At 37.4% G+C, this 19,073-nt stretch overlaps 1 protein-coding gene and 1 long non-coding RNA gene across 2 annotated transcripts in view; one reads left to right on the top strand and one right to left on the bottom strand.

Moving 5' to 3' along the window:
* The window catches only part of LOC126054100 (uncharacterized), a 219,134-nt gene extending 217,469 nt beyond the window's left edge, over window positions 1–1,665 (top strand). Inside the window, exon 10 of the long non-coding RNA XR_010277613.1 lies at window positions 1,544–1,665. This is a non-coding gene — a long non-coding RNA (uncharacterized LOC126054100). The remainder of the gene's footprint in view (window positions 1–1,543) is intronic.
* LOC110372998 (ATP-binding cassette sub-family F member 2) lies at window positions 1,666–17,655 on the bottom strand. Its single transcript, XM_021330076.3, has 11 exons — window positions 17,499–17,655; window positions 17,157–17,313; window positions 14,521–14,727; window positions 8,772–8,960; window positions 7,966–8,109; window positions 7,563–7,686; window positions 5,884–6,082; window positions 5,297–5,476; window positions 4,827–4,967; window positions 4,172–4,567; window positions 1,666–3,895 (listed from the first exon to the last, which is right to left on the bottom strand). The coding sequence occupies exons 2-11, from the start codon at window positions 17,302–17,304 to the stop codon at window positions 3,770–3,772; spliced, it is 1,854 nt and encodes a 617-aa protein (XP_021185751.1). The 5' UTR covers window positions 17,305–17,313; window positions 17,499–17,655; the 3' UTR covers window positions 1,666–3,769.
* Window positions 17,656–19,073: the final 1,418 nt, after the last annotated feature.

Below are 19,073 nucleotides of genomic sequence, written 5' to 3'. Positions count from 1 at the left end.
TGTCTCAGAACAACTCAAAACAGTGCGAGCGCGGCTGCCGTTTTCTAGAGATACGCGCGTCACACACAAGGTAGATAAATGTGCACGCGTTGTGATACCTACCTAACTGTAATTTGACTGTAATATTTTTAATTTTAAGAACAAAAGAAAAAGTAATAGTAAAAGTAATAGAGCAACAAAAAAAGTCGTATTATAAACGTTCAGTGGACGGTTGTTTTAATACAACAATAAACAGTTAAAACAGTGAACTGTCGTTTTTTTAGCCTGCCGTATTACCTATAGTATGTACCTACTTATTTTCTCATATTTCGATGGTTCGCTTAATAAACGCAGTAGGTAGGTACAGTTAGGTGGGTAGGTAAGCGCCCCGGCTGTCTCTGGCCCAATACCGTAATAAGTTTTGCTAGTGTCGACCCAGGCGAACCTGCCTGCCTACCTACCCTCAAAGATTATTACTAGTAGGAGTTGATAATTTTTGTGATCATGGCGAGAGTATGTTGTAAGGTAGACGAAATAAAACTCGCACATCAAGGTTTCTGTAGGTAGAAACAAGCTTAGATCAAGGACTGTACCACCCCATTACATACAAAAATATTTTTTTCGCAAGTGAAGAGTAGGGTAAGTATATATGTGTGAATAACAAAATTATAAATTGCGGTTTCTGAAAAAGTTCGGTATCTCGTTCAAACGAATTTCCGTTGAAAGTGTTTATTAACCTCTTGTATGCCACATTAAATATTTTATTATTATTGGTTTATATTTCATTTTTCCTGTTTTATTCTCAATAATAAATCAAATAATTAGATACGAGTACCACTACCACGTTAGTTTTATGCGCATAAAAAAGTTGACAGCCCTAGCGCGACCGCCGAGTTTAGGCATGAAAAGTGAAGTACATACATGAGATTGACTTCTGTTGTATTTTGTGCTTTTACCCTCAATATTTTTATCCAACCTACCCACTACCCGAGAAGAATGCAATAGCGGGCTGGTGCTGGTGGGTGCCGACAGTGGCGGGGCAGGACCTAAATTTGATGTGGGCAAGACAGATTTCGCGAGGCCCTGTTCTATGGCGACCTGAAGACGGATTCTTTAAAATAATAAAAACAAACGAAACAATTAACACTGCCAAATTTTGTTCATAAAAATACAAATTAGATTAAAATCGCTGGCAGAGGCTAGTATTGAATAACACAATTATACGTTTCTATTAGCCTAAGCATGTTTTTTTCGGCGCAGATTTTTTCTCAAAATAAGCTCTCGACCCATGTTACTCTCCGATCACTTGTTCAGAATTTTCTTACTGGAATAACTTAACCGTTCTTTTTTTTTTCAAGCTTTTTTATCTACCCTATATTTACAGCAGATTAGGCACTAATTTATTCACACATTTATCCCAATTTTTTGCTTTTTGCAAATCGGGTCAGCCATTTTTGAGTGTAACGTAACGTAGCGTAACAAAACTCACTTTCATTATAATTCGTATCGTATATTATAAACGCTGGGTTAGTATTAATTACTCATTATGATCAACTTGTTACAGATGTCGCAGGATTCCAGACGTCGGGCTCTCCACTGCGTTCCAAGTGTTCAATGATAAAGTCCAATACTTACGTTCTTCCTCACTACTTACATTTATAAGGTATAATAAAGAAAACAAACATATCCGTGTGTTTAATTTTATTGATTTATATAAATTTGCCTCAGATCAAGCATTATATGAAAATGTAATATAATTAAATCCCTTTAATCAAATACAAATTAATACTATTACGCGAGTTAGGTACGAACTGAAGGTCATAGTGCTCAATTCGGTTAACAAGACAGCCAAATTAATGTATTACATACACAAATACCTACAACCGGCACACTGGGAGCCGTGTGGCGACATACGTGCTGAACAATTTCAACTTATAAGATTAAACTAATTAATTGTCACAGCGAATTAGCCTTTGGCTAAAACAATACTCACGAAATCACACAGATACTTTACGAGTGGACACTTTCATTTCAATTGCGTTGTGTACATAAATGTTTAAGGGAAAGGGATGTCGTAAGCCGATCATCACAACCCTGGTATCACTGACAACCCCCTGTATATCTGCCCACTGGGAGTCTTGCACGAGGCGTATAAATATAATTTATGATGAATATAAATAATGTAATCAAAAACTATTCAGAAGGCATCCGTGTTGCTACCTATGTAAGCCGAAACATTCACTATTATATCTAGTTACCACGGCGGCGAGTTACAAGTTACTATACAGTTACATTTGGTCGTCCACTGCGGCGGACGCATTCATGCCTCGTGCACACGTCACGGGCAACAGTTGAAAGCGGGACACACTCAACTATAACTTTCAAGTACTACAAATTCGCAACTACTGTGCTATGTGTGCTCTGTAGGTACTTATATGAAGTGCGCTGTGCAATAATATTATGCATGAAGGTGAAACATGAACAAATAAATTACACTGTACGATTTAATATTACTAATTTATTACCCTTGTAGTCTGGGGCATAAGTCTTATTGATTAATATTTTATGAATGTCTGGCTTTCACTGCACCTTTTCATAAGGCAGTGGGCAACCAAATGTAAATGCTTCTAACACTGTGAACATTTACCGAGAGATGGCAGTGATATATTCATTCATAATTAAATTGTATTAATTGGTAATCAAATGATACATTGATTATGAAATCCAATAATTTATAATAAAAAATCAACTTATAATCAAACGTAATGATTTATAATCAAACGTAATCAAATGTTATAATTTAAAATCGACCTTAGCCAATTTATAATCACATGTAATGATTGATTAAGCTACGTTCAGAGCGCTCGTGAAACCACTCCCGCAGCTAGGCAGCCATCACCCGGTAAGTATATCACAAATTGATTTATAATACCACTATAACTAAGCTTTAATAGGCAGCTTAAGGAATCACAATCCTATTAATAACTGTCGTTTCAACTGGTCTAAGCGACAATCTACTACACCTGTGACTACGCACCGCACTACATCGGGCTCATCATAGCCGAGCACGCGTCGCGGAACGCAACAAACATTAACTATATATAGTCGCAACAATATACGACGCCCGTATTCATGTAAATATCGAAATATGATAAATATTCAATATTGGAACATCAATGTCTTACAACTATCACCTAACGCGGAATTTAGACTACGGCTAGACAAACACGTGCGTCATGCTTGTATATGTTATAGGCAATGTGTATAATCCGGCATTGTATACATTGCCGAAAACGTTCAGGCAATGTGTATTCGATTCGCGCACTCGCCTCCTTACCGTGGTCGTCCATTATACACATTGCCTGATGCACTTCGGACATTTTATACAATACCTAGGCAGTGTATAGAATGCCTGCATTATACACATTGCCTATAACATACACATACTCAATTTAAGTAATTTCAATAACAACTGTTCTTAAATAACGGACAATATAATAACTTCGAGTGCTATTAAGTAAATTCTATTAAGTAAACATGTTAAGTGTTATTTCAGACATTATTGTATTCGGTAATTATTGCTTAGGATAGGTCAGCTCGCACGGAGCGTGACCAGAGAGACGTCATGAGGCAACAACGGTGAGGTTCCGCGTACGTTAACAATATAACAAGTGTCCTTTTCACTGGTGTTTAACTCGATTCTGTATGATAATGTTTGTCAACTGTCGGCTGGTAGTCTGTGAGTCGCAGGTGTGTGACGCACGTTAACTAAGGGTAGCTAGGCATTGGACTATTTGCGGGCGTTCTGCTCATTCTCCTTGAGGATCTTGGACTTGAGGTGGTCCTTGTATTTCAGGATGCCGCCCTGCCATTTTGTGACTGTTCCGTTCTCGCATATCCAGATTTCTTCAGCGACCTGTGGAGAGACATTTTTATATTATCTATACTTATGATATTATAAATATTTTTTTGTAAAGCTGTATAATAGCTCTATTTGAGGCGAATTATAGTATGTTATGGTGACTTTCAGTCAATGTCTGAAAAACGTATTTATAAAAACGAGATTGTCAATCATTCGAACAATAGTGAATGGAAAAACATGAATGATGATAGCAAAATAACATTCGTCCAAAACATAAATAGGTGTTAATTCATCAAAAATATTAAAATCTAAAACTCATAAGCAACCCACCTGATTAATAAGCCTGAAGTCGTGGCTAACCAGCACCATGCCACCATCGAACTCATTGATGGCATCACCCAGCGCATCAATGGTTTCCATATCCAAGTGATTGGTAGGTTCGTCCAGTAACAGAAGATGTGGTGTCTGCCACGCGAGCCACGCGAACACGACGCGACATCTCTGTCCGTCAGACAGCTGACGCATCGGGCAGACTTGCTGCCGTCCGGTCAGGCCGTACCGTCCGATAATTTTGCGCATTTCCTCCCTTTCCCTGACTTCGGGAAACTCCTTCATCATGTAGTCGAGCGGGGAGAGGTCGAGGTCTAGCAGCTCGTGTAAGTGCTGGTGGTAACGCCCGATGCGCAAGTGAGAGTTCTTGCGGATCATACCCGTCGAGGGGACAAGCTGAGGACAAAATGATAAAAGTTGTTATTCGGATTTCGTAGACATAGTTCTCGTGTTTTACACGAGATCGAAAAACTTGTCGTGTGGGATATTAGCTAAACAATAAAATATAGGACCTGTACAGAATCAAATAAATGAATAATTCATCCAATTTTCCTGCTTTTTATCTAAATATCATTGATGAAATTTTTGAACATAAAATTTTTAATAAAGCTATTATGTTTAAAGTTACAATAAGGTGTCGTATGTAAATACTGACATCTCCGTAGAGCAGCTTGAGGAGCGTGGACTTGCCGGCGCCGTTGGGCCCGACCAGCGCCAGCCGCGTGTCCAGGTCGATACCGAACTCCAAGTTCTTGTAGATCCACGGGCTCGTGTCGGTGTATCTGAACGATACGTTCTGAAACATACATCATTTTAATAACATAGATGAATAAACAGTAAATATTATACCTCCTCCGCGATCTGGTTAACCAAAGTGAAAATTCACTCGACGCCTTTCCAGATGGGATTCAACAATTTGTGGAAGTACCTACACATTTTGTAACTACAATAAATGTATCGTAGAAGTCATAACCCTCCACAGCAAAATTTCCTATACATTGATGCGACTGACTACTCGTGAACAAGTGAGTAACAGATAGTCACATTCACAAAAAAATCTTATGGGCAGACTGCACTGACATGCATAGTAATAAATTCTTGAGGAAAACATAAAAATGTACAAACCTGCACCATGATAACGGGAGGCGGCACCTTCCCGCACGAGGGGAAGTAGAAGTTAAGGATCTTGTCGTCAATGACCTTCTCCGTCAAGCCCTGAGCCACCATCTTGGCGAGAGTCTTCTCCTTGGACTGCGCCTGTCGCGCGAGCTTCGCGGAACCGTGACCGAACCGGGCTATGTAGTTCTGTGGACATGGTTTTTATATAGATACCAGAATAACCGTAATGCACTCTCATCCTACTAATATTATAAATGTGAAAGTTTGTGAGAATGTATGGACGTATGTTTGTTATTCTTTCACGCAAAAACGGCTGGACAGATTTAGTTGAAATTTGGTATGTAGATAGGTGTAACACATAGGCTACTTTTTATCAACACACCACGCGGGCGAAGCCACGGATGGATTCATATGGTTTACATTAAATATAATTATAAAATGTTTAAAAAAATACATAAAATTAGTTGACGTCTATAAAATTACATTTAAATTCTTGAGCAGTGTTACAAGCTAGTAGGTCAAAACCAAAAGCGCAGTCGCAAAAAACAACCCATCAGTGTAATCCACAAAAAACAAGTGACAGTGTGACGGACCTTCATATGAGCGATCTGGTCCTGCTCCCAGTTGTACTGTTTCATCTGATTCTCGAGCAGCTCCATGCGCGTCCGCACGAAAGCTTCGTAGTTACCAGTGTAGTACTTCAGTCGGCGCTTGCTCATGTGAATTATATTCGTGCACACGCCGTTCAAGAAGTCCTGAGAGTGAGAGATCAGGACCAGGATGCGTTTGTAGCTGGAATATAAGAACGACGTCTTATAAATTGAGATCAAGCATGTTATGATAACTATGTGGACAATGGCACCTGATTTTACATTATAAATTAAATAGAACATTTCTTGGTGAAGAAAATTTTAATTCATTCGAAGATGTGTATGTATTGTAATTATTGCACAAGACGCAGGGTATCATCATCATCAGCCTATCGCAGTCCACTGCTGGACATAGGACGCAGGGTATAAATAAACTAAATTATTATTTAGGAGTAGCTGTTCCCAGCAGGATCACTCACATCCCGGGGTTTCTTACCTTACCGAGGCAAAATGTACCTATCTTACTCGGGAAGCTACACTAAGCTTATCAACAGTGAAAGCATTTTTGATCCATTTACAATAGGGTATTACATGCATTTTTGAAATATATCTTAAATAAATTCTTTAGTCTTAATATATCTCTAAAAAATTAAAAATATTTTTTTTCTCACGTTATGTACGAATATAAATTAATTGTTTTATCATAATTTCAAATTTCGCGCGTATTTCGCGAAAACGCGGCACACAACGGACGCCATGATTGTTTTTTGGTCATGACGTCATTACGTTAGTAAACAAACTACAGCTGTCAGTAATACATATTTTGATATGTATTGAAAATTTTAATAATGAGTAATTATGCTCCGTATCGTTGGTGTGTTGTTTCTGAATGTGAGAACACTAGTGTAAAAACACCAGACAAATTATGGATTCAAGTACCAGTGGATATAAATATGAGAAACACTTGGTTAAAAGTTGCGAGACGAGATCCCGGACTGTTATCAGATAAATCTCGTTTATACTTTTGTGAAGATCACTTTGATGTAAGTAACTGTATTAACATTACCTATCTAATGAAATATACTCTTTAATGATAGGTTAACTACTTCAAGAATCAATACTTTGGGAAATGTGGATAATATTTAGAGGTTATAAAATCTATGACACTTTTGTTTACTACCGTAATGACGTCATTAGCATGGCGGCGACATTTCGTAGTGTTCAAAGACAGATAAAAAAACCTAAAAACTTTAAACTGCAATAAAAAATATATTTATGTACCTTACGAAGTGAAACTAACATTTCCCGATTGCTTTTCCTCTAAACAATCATTGTAATACACTTTTAATTTTTTTCTCATCTAGACTAAAATACCCTATTTCCGGAGCCTAGATGTGTAGGGACGCATATAAGTATGTATGGCCGCGTGCAAGGTAAGCAGAAACGTATGAGAGCGTGAGGTATGCAAGTCACGGACGACAATCTGGGGGTTTACGCGAAATATATCCGGTATCCAAACACCCTGTTTCACTCAACCCCCTGCGACCCACGACCTGAAGAGGCAGTACTCAATTAGGGATCCACCCAACAAACAATTCCTAAAGATGTAAACATAGAAACAATCAAATCTTTCGTCTTTATACATTAGTATTGCATTATATTAGATATAGATAAATACATACTGTTTGAGTTCTTCCTCGAGCCACACGCAGGCATCGAGATCCAGATGGTTGGTCGGCTCGTCGAGCAGCAAGAGATGGGGCTTCACGTACAAAGCACGAGCCAGTGCGATACGCATACGCCAACCTGTCATACAAGATAAATATTGTACATTGCTGTAGAATTTAAAAGGAAGGATTCGTGAAAGCATAGTGTCGCCTGTTTCTATTTTCAATATAATATACACAAGATTCGACAAATCTTGATACTTGCAAGGCACAATGTCTGTTGCATTGTGTCTTTGGCTTTTGACTACCAGTAATGGCTGCTAATGATTCCTTCCGAAATACGGAAGAATTCGTCATGACAAGATGGTCACCCATCTGAGACCGCGCCTAAATAAAGTGACTTCGGTGACAAGCATACCTCCGGAGAAGTCCTTGGTGGCCTTCTGCTGCATCTCCCTGGTGAAGCCGAGACCGTGCAGGATGTTGGCGGCGCGCGCCTCCGCCGTGTCCGCGCTCAGGTCCTCCAGCCGGTCGTACACGTCCATAAGCTGTTCTTGAGCGTCTGATAGGAGAGAGAAATAGTTAGACAAGTTCACGGTGTAAATCCGAGGTGGATAGTAGTATTAATGAATGTTTGCTTCACGAATTTTGATGAAAAGTGGTACCATATATATCACCAGCCTTTTTCCCGCGGTTTCACCCGCGGCCCGTGGGAACTACTGTCCGTACCGGGATAAAATATAGCCTATGTTACTTAGAAAGAGCGTAACTTTCCAACAGTGAAAGTTTTTTTTTAAATCAGTGTAGTAAGTTTTTGACTTTATCCATTACATACAAACTTATAAATTTTATCCCTTTATAATATTACTATAGAATCTATACTATAGATAGATAGATGATAACAGAGAGGCAGCAAGTAGTTGTGTGGGTACCTACTCGGTTAGTGAAACCGCGGGGTATGACTGATAAATATTTTGTGGTGTGTGTGTGTGGGAATATTATAAAAACTTCAAGTTATTTCTGGTACACCAGCTTCTTTCCCTTCCCAGGCCATGTTGTTCAGCATATTTATTAAAAGACCAACACCACGGAATACACATGACGTAGATACATTACGTGATTGTGTATTTAAATGCATATAACCTGTGCCTATTGTGTTACAGATATCAGACGTAGTACAAACATTTCATTAGCTTTCACACGGATGAACACATCAGTACTGACCGTCATCCTCGCACTGAGCCAACTCCTCAGCCAGCTTCTCCAACTGGATCCTCTCCTCATCGACCTCCATGACGCACTCGAGTGCAGTCTTGTCGGAGGCGGGCATCTCCCGCGTCAGGTGGAAGATGTCGATGTGCGCGGGGATGGTCACCTCGCGCCGACCCAGTACGGCCAGCAGTGACGACTTGCCTGTGACAAGAGATGCAACATTTATATACGGAAATTGATTCAAGTATAATAAGGTCAAGTGAGACATTGTGTATGTGGGATATTGTCATCAAAGTATAACAAATACAAGGGGTCCTTTACATTGGGCTTCTCAATATTCGCTGATAAATAGATAATAAGCTACATCATCATGTTATCATCGCATTTAGCACAGGATACGCCTAGAGCTAAAGGTTGTCTTCGTATGGTATAAAACATCGCACGCCCAAGACAACGGTTCTCTTAAGTTTCAGCGGAATTTAAGCGATGATAAATATGTGTATGACCTGAATTATATTTTATTTCAACAAAGAACAAAGCAAATCATTCTTAAAAAATCGCTGCATTTCTTGAATTCGCATATATCGACAATAAAATATTGATCGCGTATAATTCAAATTTCGCTAGATGACTTGCAACTTTGAAAGGTTACATGTGATTAAAGTGCCCATGAACTCCATACTTAATCCCATACTAAATACAAATTAAGGGAACTACACTCTGTAATGCTGATATGAAGCTACGCGAAGCTCCTATTAGCAAAGCACTTCACCTAAAGTTGGAACTAGGTTCAGCAACGTATGCGCTTATTATGCAACGATTTCAGTTTAATAGTTCCCATTAGCTGTTTAATTACTTGTTATACTAGAGCGCTCAGCTTTCCGTATTCCGATAAAGGATCGAAAGATCTGAAGTGCATAATATTTGCTTCATCAGTAAGGATTTATATCTCAAATAAAAGCCCGCTATAGAATGCCGCATCCGCCAAAATGTTTGTGGATGCATTAAAAAGTAAATCTAATTATATTCAGTCTTATCGAAAAAATCATAAACAATCACATATTGCACAAATACTCATAAAATAGGTCGAAGACAAATATTTACAGTTAAATAAAGCTTATATTGATTTTCTGGCCGAAGCAAAACCTTGAACATAAGAAATTCAAACGATTCCTACCCCGCCCATGAGCTGCAAGTTAATCATTAATTCAAATAGCGCATGCTCCATTTAATGGCCAATTATACCAAGAAAAAGTCACTGACCGCCATGCACTCATTATAATAATGTGAGTTACCAACACTGATTGTATGGGAAAGAAGTTTCCAACAAAAGTATATCTAATGTCTAATACCCGCCCATCAAGTCCACAAGTACAAACAATTATCATATTATATTTAACTAGCTTCCGCCGGTATCCGGCGCTTACTGAGGGAATCACTTCCCGCAGGTAGTCTAGATAAATTGACACTACTAGTGATTTCAATTTGAATGAGTTAGGTCTTATTAAGATCTAATAAGGTAATTGTGATTTAGATAACAAAAATTAGACTTGCGGTATTACATCATTGTTGCTAGTGATAACACGTGTAGTGATGTATGCATCGTGGAACATAAAACAAATCAGTGCAGTTAGTTACACATGATGGAGTTTTGTTGAAATAATAATAAAACTAAACTAAAGCTTTTATCGACTCCTACTTACTGAAACTGTGGATCATAAATGCATCCTTCTCATAATAAACTATACATATATGCTCGAGCCCATTTATTCGGTGATTAAATACGGTTCACATCTGCATTCAATTCAACCCCATTCGCCTTCCCTCAGTGGAAGTGTGCATCCATATGAACTCGAAGGTACAATGGCACTCGCAGTCGCGTACGCATTCACAAACGTCCAGGAACAAATACATATTGGTCCAGACCCGAACTGTGGACTTTGAGAACAAACGCTTTGACTGCTTGCACTCACATATTTGAAATCGTACGCGCACTCGAGGCAACTTAGTTAAGTCATACACTAACACAAAGACACGGGCATGCACTATCATGTTATTAGTGATAAAAATTGCAAATTGCTGTCTCAGTAAATAAACATTGTCCAATGCTACTGGCTGTGTGCTGTCTTCCACGTGTAGAATAATAGATTGAATTTCAAAGTAAGCACTAAGTGTGCCTAATAGCTAAAGTTGTTAGTAAGTTGTACGTCCGTCGCCGGCGACGTCGCATTTCCTTGTACTATAAAACATCGATCCAAATAACGGCTAAGGGTATTCGCGTCACTTAATATTGTATCAAGGTTTCTTTTCGTTTTTAGGGTTCCGTAGCCAAAATGGCAAAAACGGAACCCTTATAGTTTCGTCATGTCCGTCTGTCCGTCTGTCCGTCTGTCCGTCTGTCACAGCCGATTTACTCGGAAACTATAAGTACTACAGTGATGAAATTTGATGGGAATATGTGTTGTATGAACCGCTACAAAAATATGACACTAAATAGTAAAAAAAAGAATTGGGGGTGGGGCCCCCCATACATGTAACTGAGGGATGAAATTTTTTTTTTCGATGTACATACCCGTGTGGGGTATCAATGGAAAGGTCTTTTAAAATGATATAAAGTTTTCTAAAAAACATTTTTCTTAAAGTGAACGGTTTTTGAGATATCAGCTCTCAAAGTCGTAAAAAGTATGTCCCCCCCCCTCTATTTTTATAACTACGGGGTATAAAATTCTAAAAAAAATAGAGGTGATGCATGCTAATTAACTCTTTCAACGATTTTTGGTTTGATCAAAGTATCTCTTATAGTTTTTTGCTACTATTGCCAATTGTTTTTACATTTTTATTTCTTTTAGAATTTTGATTTTGGAAGTTGTTTTGAGGAATTCAGCAATCTTTTTTCCGTTCAAAAAATATTGACCCAAAGTCCTGACTTGAGGTCGACGGAGTCCTATATAAGAGTTTATTTTCTACAGAATACCCAGGCATCCGAGTTTGGTCAGAGAGCTATTTTTAAAACAATTGGCCCTTTCGATTCCCATGGGTGTTGTGGTTATACATTTTATGCACACACAAGGGCTTTGAACACAAGCCTCACTTTTTAAGGCATTATTAAGTCTGTTAAGGGAAAACATTCAATACACAAGCTTAAACATTTTCCTCTTTGAACAACCCGTACCTAAGTAGGCGGTTGTTGCCATAAAGAAAAATAAGCTACCTCAGAATGTCTAATATCGTCTCTTTTCGCATTAAATACATGTATAGCCTTTTATTGAACGTCTAATATAAGAAGCAGCTCACATGTTCTTTTTCTATAAATAGAAATAAAAGGTTGCAAGGCTTTTTTGTCTCAAACTCATAAGTTATTTTGGTATTATATATTTCCGACTGAACCTTTCTACGTCAGCTTTTATTCAAATTAAATTTATTTTAAGGTTTACTTTAAATTAATTCTGGAAGTTGGCCTGTGAAACAGGGATAATCTTTTAAATGAATCTGTGAAAAATCGGTGACCTGGATCGGGTATCGGGTCGCGTCATAGCGTTGCGGATAAACTACCTTTGAAGTAGCTCTGCTAACACATCCGGTATCTGAACCGAACACGAAACTATAATAACAATTGATAGCTGTTTCTAACTCGAGCATTACCTATGTACTGATATGTTTGTAGCAAATACGGTAGTACCAAGGTCGGCCAACAGAGTCGAGTAAAATTTTCCATTCATAATATTGAGAAGTAACAAGTTTGTTTTATTATGTTATCGTGTTATTGCTAGAACAGTCGCGTTTGTTATTCTCTTGAAGTGTTGTAGAACTATTGCGAAGGTTTTTCTGTAGACAATTTTTATGTATTGGCCTCAGTAAAGTCAATTATGATATCTTAAATCAATTTGAAATACCAAAAATTCGCTCGCAAGTAAGAAACTGTTTCTTTAATTTTGTTTTTTTAGTATAAGGAGGCGACTCAAAAGCAACTTCTGTATAGCTCCGACTTAAGCTACGGCCTTCTCCACTCTTAAAGACAACAAGAGCGAACTTTAGAAGAGCTGTGACATCAGAAACGTAGGTTTGGTAAAGTTGAACTATTTTTATCCCAACCTAACGTCAGTGTCGTCGTTTAAGTGGTTGGCTAGCTTTGGCTTTTGCTCCGGCGTTCTCAATGTCTTTTTATAACTTGAAGCCGACGTTCAGGTATAGTGTAGTGAAGTATTTTAGCAAATGAAATTCTATTCAGACGCAGTGAGTTTTTGTAGAAGCTTGTGCAAAGTGTAGATTAACCTTACGTACCTTTAGCAGTTATTTGTAAACTATATGGATGGTAAAACCAAACTTGATGCGTCTGCATTTACAAATTCAATTTCAGTTCAGAGTCCAGTACGCCTTCAAGTTTCAGTCGCAAAAAAGCTTTCAAATAAATAAACTGAGACAGAAATGTTTGTTTTGTTTATATTTTCCTTTCGAAAAGCATCAAAGAAAAAGAAATAGACCGTACTACAGTGCACTCGAGATGTTGTCTCATTCCGTATTAACTGCATGAAACACCCGGGGGAATTTAACGTTTTTGTTGTTAGCTATAAATGCAGTAGGAGGAAAACTGGACAATAGTTTTATCCTAGAACAAAGAGCGAGCGTCGGGAATGCACGTTTAGTAGCGGTGGATATAAATTCAAATAGAATACGAAAACTATTTCGTATGTATTGGATGCTAAGATTCACAATGCAATAAACACCTAGTCTATAAATTAAACTGAACTCAACAAGACGTGTAACAAACTATCAAACGCCTTACTCTTTTTCAAGGAAAAACTGATAATGGTGTACAATAGAAACGCAATCATAACTCCGTATCGGAAATGTTCAATTGTGAATAGCACCCACAATGACGAACTAATTACGTAAGTATGTAATCTCGCGTCATTTTCTATGACGGCACGAATAGAAACCAATTGCAATGGTGTTACTGAGTATGGGGAGTTCTTTAAAAATAATAATAATTATGTTTATACATATAGACAGTCTGGTAACCAGTTTTAGCAAGGGTTGAGAAGGTCAGATGGGCAGTGGCTCCTTGAACAACACTGGTACACTGCTGCATTCGCTTAGACTGGAAGCCGACCCCAACATAGTTGGGAAAAGGCTAGACAGATGATGATGACGTTCATATAATATTAACGCTAGCTTTGAAACGTCGTCGTGAATTTTACGACTAAATGTATAAAAAGATATACGAGCGTTGATACCGAAGTACGTTCGCTTGGCTGCAACGCTTCAATATACATTCAAGTTTACAATAAGAGTTAATAACATTACGCTAGCACAAGTATTTCTAATAATATAATCAGAATTTTATATCAATCTTAGTGCTACATTCATTGCTTCAATTGGGCGTGACAATTATTTCATTTCTATTTCAGTTACCAGCTGTTCTCGGCGCAATTTTTTATCGCTGTTGCCTCCTCAGTGCTCAATCAATACCCGCAACCAAATTACACCTTTCTCATTCATCCGTAAAATAACGAAACAATTTTGTATATAGCCTCCTTGTAAGAACGTAGCAGCTTCCGTAACACAACTGATAAACTACCTACATACAGCTATACACATATAAGCATGCCCGCACCAGGAATCGAACTCGGTACTTCGAGGTGGGAAATTATCAAAACCCGAAATCATTTACTCAAAGTAGGCTGAAAAGCAACACTTTTCGAATATCATGGTGACCATTGTGGCATCTTCAGACAAAATATACTATTTTCTAGATACATACCACATCCATTCAATCCAACGAGGCCATATCTTCGGCCGCAGTTCAACTCGAGGAGGGTATCCTGGAGCAGCTCGCTGCCGTAGAAGGTGATAGAGAAGTTGGCGATCTTGATGTCTCTTGACCTCGGGTGCACAGCCAGGGAACCGGTACATGACCTGGCTTCCGAGTTCATTTTCGCCTCTTCTTCCAACTTCAGGCATAGCGCCTCTGTAACAATGGAAGTGGTGTTATAGAATTTTTCTATATTTATTAAACTAAATATAATATAAAAAGGAAACTAATGAACAGATTTGCTGCACTGCTGAACCTTTCCGGTCTTCCTTTTAGCCTTTTATACATATAGTAAGGGTCATGACAATAACAGTTTGTCTATCATAAATAAGCACTGTTAGGGAAGTAGTAATCGCATAAGCCCGCGTGAAAGCCGACAGATGCGACACGTAACCCATCCATTATAGAAATCAATATAGGAAAGATAATAAAGTTCAACGTATTGTACAAACACAAGGCCAGAAATGCCAGAAAAAGATATTAATCATATGAGCAAGCCTTGAAGACATATAGACTGGTATTACTATTATACAACATACAAAAGGAATTAATAGTGATTACACATTATTGCTTTAAATTGTAAGCTCTATGGCGCACACAACAGATGCATGACAGCTGCATAATGTGATGATAGTATTTGTGCATACAAGTTCAGTGAACAGCTGGCCTGATGATACTTTGAAAATACATTTTAAATAGTAGATGATGTCATTAACATCTTGATCCTTCAAAAGTTAAGTGCCAATTTTTCAACATAAAATATATAACTTTATTTTCATTTTGACAAATTTTGAAAATCTATTAGTGTTTCATGTCACCGCACTGCAGCAGAAATAAAAGAACATAAAAAATATATGTGTACAAAGAGGAAATCTTTGATTGTTTGTTTGCATGGAATATGCTCCAGAACCACACAAACAATTAAAAATAGGTTCACTGGTAACAGTGACCAGCTATATTTTATCCAGAAATGGGAAGAAATGACGTCCCAGAGATAAAATTAAGAAAAACCACTAATGATTCATAATCCTATCCAATATTAATTTCATAATAAGGAAGTTATGTTATGCAATATACTTGTTTACATTAATTCTGCAGAGACAATTGTATCAATCTATTGTACAAACTAGCTGAACATGAGGGAGTGTACTTCATAATATGGCATATGTGTCGATAATTTAAAACTAAGTGCAGAATGCCTTCTTGTACAAACTAGTGTGTGCATCCTGGACTGTGATGTAATTGAAGTGCATTTTAAATTAATTTAATCCCAGGAAAAGAAATAAACAAAGAAAACAAATCTACATAATTAGTTATTAATAAATTTTTACAACCAGTTATATTATAGTAGGTATTCAGTAATGCAAATATGTTTATATGCATGCAAATATGTTTATACATACTACAATCAAGAGTACATGTCTGTTTATTTGTCTATTCATTAAACTCTCAAAGGATTTCACAGGATAATCAATAATCCAGAAAGATTTTGATAATGTGGGCCACTTTGTGATCTACAATTTTTCCCTAGCTTTTTGTAAAACTTTCAATATTTGAATCAGTAAATTACACAAGGTCAAATCACTGGTCAAATCTCAACCAGTAAATGCTGTTAGGTAACCCTCAATTGACTCACATTACTTGCAGCATTGAGTAAGAAATCATCACAAAGATTTGGTGAAAGCTTGTCTAATTCACTGTGGCTTTTTGTTATTTCTTTTCTCAGTAGTCTACAGTAGATAACTGTAGTCAGTGGCCCATGACTGTGGTGAACCACATAATTTTGACAAAAATATACAGTGACAGTAACTTATTTGTTTTTGATTATTTTTATAAATATTTCGCAGTTTAATTATTCAGCAAAGCCTTAAATAGTCCTACATTATTTTCTTGGTTTTTGGTGGCCATATTGAAATATTTTATTGAGTTTATAAGTGCAACTTTATTATTTGTTATAAAAAAATTACAGTTAAAGTATTATATTCTTGTCTATAGCATAAAAACCATTCACTAACTACTACTTGAACAATTTATCATTTGTGTCAGGTGGCAAAATAAGGAACTAAACATAAATGTACTGATTTTGACATAATATTTGACATTTGCCTATAGTGCAGCGCCATCACAAACTGCAAATATATTTATGCAATTATTTACAACCAAATGTGGCAAAATATCTTGTAATCCATTATCTTACTAATGATTAACACACTAACATCTAAAGAATAATACAGTAAATGAACTTTATACTATGAAAATATATGGAGGTGAGCCATAAAAAGTTTTTGTTAGGAGTTATCATTACAATAACCTAGACAAGAAGGAAATAATTTTATCTCAGTATAACATCAGGCAAATGTTAAATACAAACAAATCCTAAAAGAAAACAACAAAGGCAAAAGTTTAAATGCAAATTACAGTACCATGTGGTCTGTAGTATATTTCTTGGCACCAAATTAGGAACCCTCAACAAAGCAGAAATGTGACTAAACCACTTCTAATGTTCTGGCTTTTGGTACAAGACGTGCGAAATTAACTACAAATGATGAAGAAGCTCGAATATCAAATTACACGGTGGTATTTACCTTCTGCGGTAAGCTCTCGCTCTTCCTTAGTGCCGTTGGTAGCCGACCCATTCTCGTCGTTTGTTACTCTGGCCACAGGCTTCTTGTTCCTACTGCTTGCCTGCTCCTTCTTCTTCTGTTGAGCCCTTTTCTTTGCGTCAGACGGCATTTTGGATACCTGGTCAACGCTAGATTTTTATTACACGAACACAAAAAATACAACAGCACTCGTGTACTTTTAATTCTATTGAACTTTTTACTTTACTAGCGAGCCGCTAGAAATGCGGCAACACGAAAAAGTAACAGTTGAACTAATCACTTGGCTTTATTCACGTGTATATCAATGGAATATTTTAATATTACCTAAATTACTTGGATGATTTATGCAAGTCGTCAGCGTCTACACGTGCTGAATTAAAAAGAAAGACATTTGAAAATTCACAGACTGTCAGCCAGAGACAATTCAACTTTTTTTTTTAAACACTTATTTTGTGAACTCTGGATACCAAGTTACTAAGCGACCTATTATGCATTCCCCTGACGATCAATTATTACGTTGGTTTAAATTAATGTCGGTTCTGTGCCTGATCTCAGATCTGACACCGATTGTGTCGTATTGCCATCTCATCGGGCTATGAGATTGAGGAAATAGAGAGTGTACCTGTCTGCGCAAATATATCTCTTATCCATTGTTATAATTCCGGCACAGCTGGCTGAAGTCCTCATTCTCACATCCATGGGCGTACCCAGGGAATAATGGGGGATAATTTTGACGTCCCTACTAAATATCCTTTCTAGTACTTTTATCGATAAAAATAAAGAAAACTATTTTTTTGCAGTTTGTTTGCAATACAATATTTTTACAACTAATTAAAAATATATAGTTCAGTACCTACAACCAGTACCGGTTTTAGGGTAGGGCGCGGTTGGGCGACGGCCCAGGGCGCCGGATATAAGGGGCGCCGCAGGCGCCCCCAACCAATCCTTGATCAGATTCTTTACTTTACACTTAAAATTTTCATCACATATAGCTACTTTTAATGTATGTACCAATACTCAAAAAAATTCGCGCTCACAGTTGCCTTTTATTATATGTGTTTAGGACTTTTAGTGATCCAAAACTCTAAAAATGTCGAGCTTGTTTCACTTTACAGTTGTTTTTATTTTTTAGTCTACCCAATACGACCGACGACCTCGATGGCGCAATGGTCACCATGCCGGACTGCCGAACCTGAGGTCCCGGGTTCGATCCCCGGTTCGGTCGACATTTGTGTGATGAGCATGCTTGTTGGCCGTGGTCTGGGTGTTACAATAAGTATTTATAGATATGTATACATATATATGTGTAGCTATATGTAGTTTATCAGTTGTGTTAGCACCCATAACACAAGTTAATTAATAACTTACCATGGGGCTAACCGACCGTGTGTGAAAAAGGTGTCCCGACATTATTTATTATTTATTTATTTATAATTCATTTTTTAGTCTAGGTACTCTATCGCAAAAATGTAGCGTCGTTTTTAAGTCCTTTTATTAATAAGAAAGTAACTTCTAGTTTCGTTATGAACTTTCTTATTTACGGTACTACTTTAAGTCCCACGTTTTATATGTGTCGTAAAACGTGGCTAAGATCGACTATGACTGAAGACCAATAATGATTTCATTTTCAGTTAGATTACAATGGGCTTTGAATGCTCAGTGTGCACAAAAATTTTTTCAAGAAATGAGCGATTCATTCGCATCATAAATCGTTTTGCTGAAGACCGTCTCAAGTTATTTTTAAAATAGAATAGCCGTTGTGTAAATAGTACCTACTTAAAGAATTTATATAAAAACATGCATACACGATTCTAAGGGGAGGGGTGATCCAGGGGGCGTTATGTAAGTTATGAAATATTGACAAATTCACGCTCACGAATAAAAAAATTGGTACATTTA

Source organism: Helicoverpa armigera, chromosome 1 (assembly GCF_030705265.1).
Source record: "Helicoverpa armigera isolate CAAS_96S chromosome 1, ASM3070526v1, whole genome shotgun sequence".
NCBI classification, from domain to species: Eukaryota; Metazoa; Arthropoda; class Insecta; order Lepidoptera; family Noctuidae; genus Helicoverpa; species Helicoverpa armigera.
Note: the sequence above shows the minus strand (reverse complement) of the source record. Positions and strands in the feature narration are given on the sequence as shown.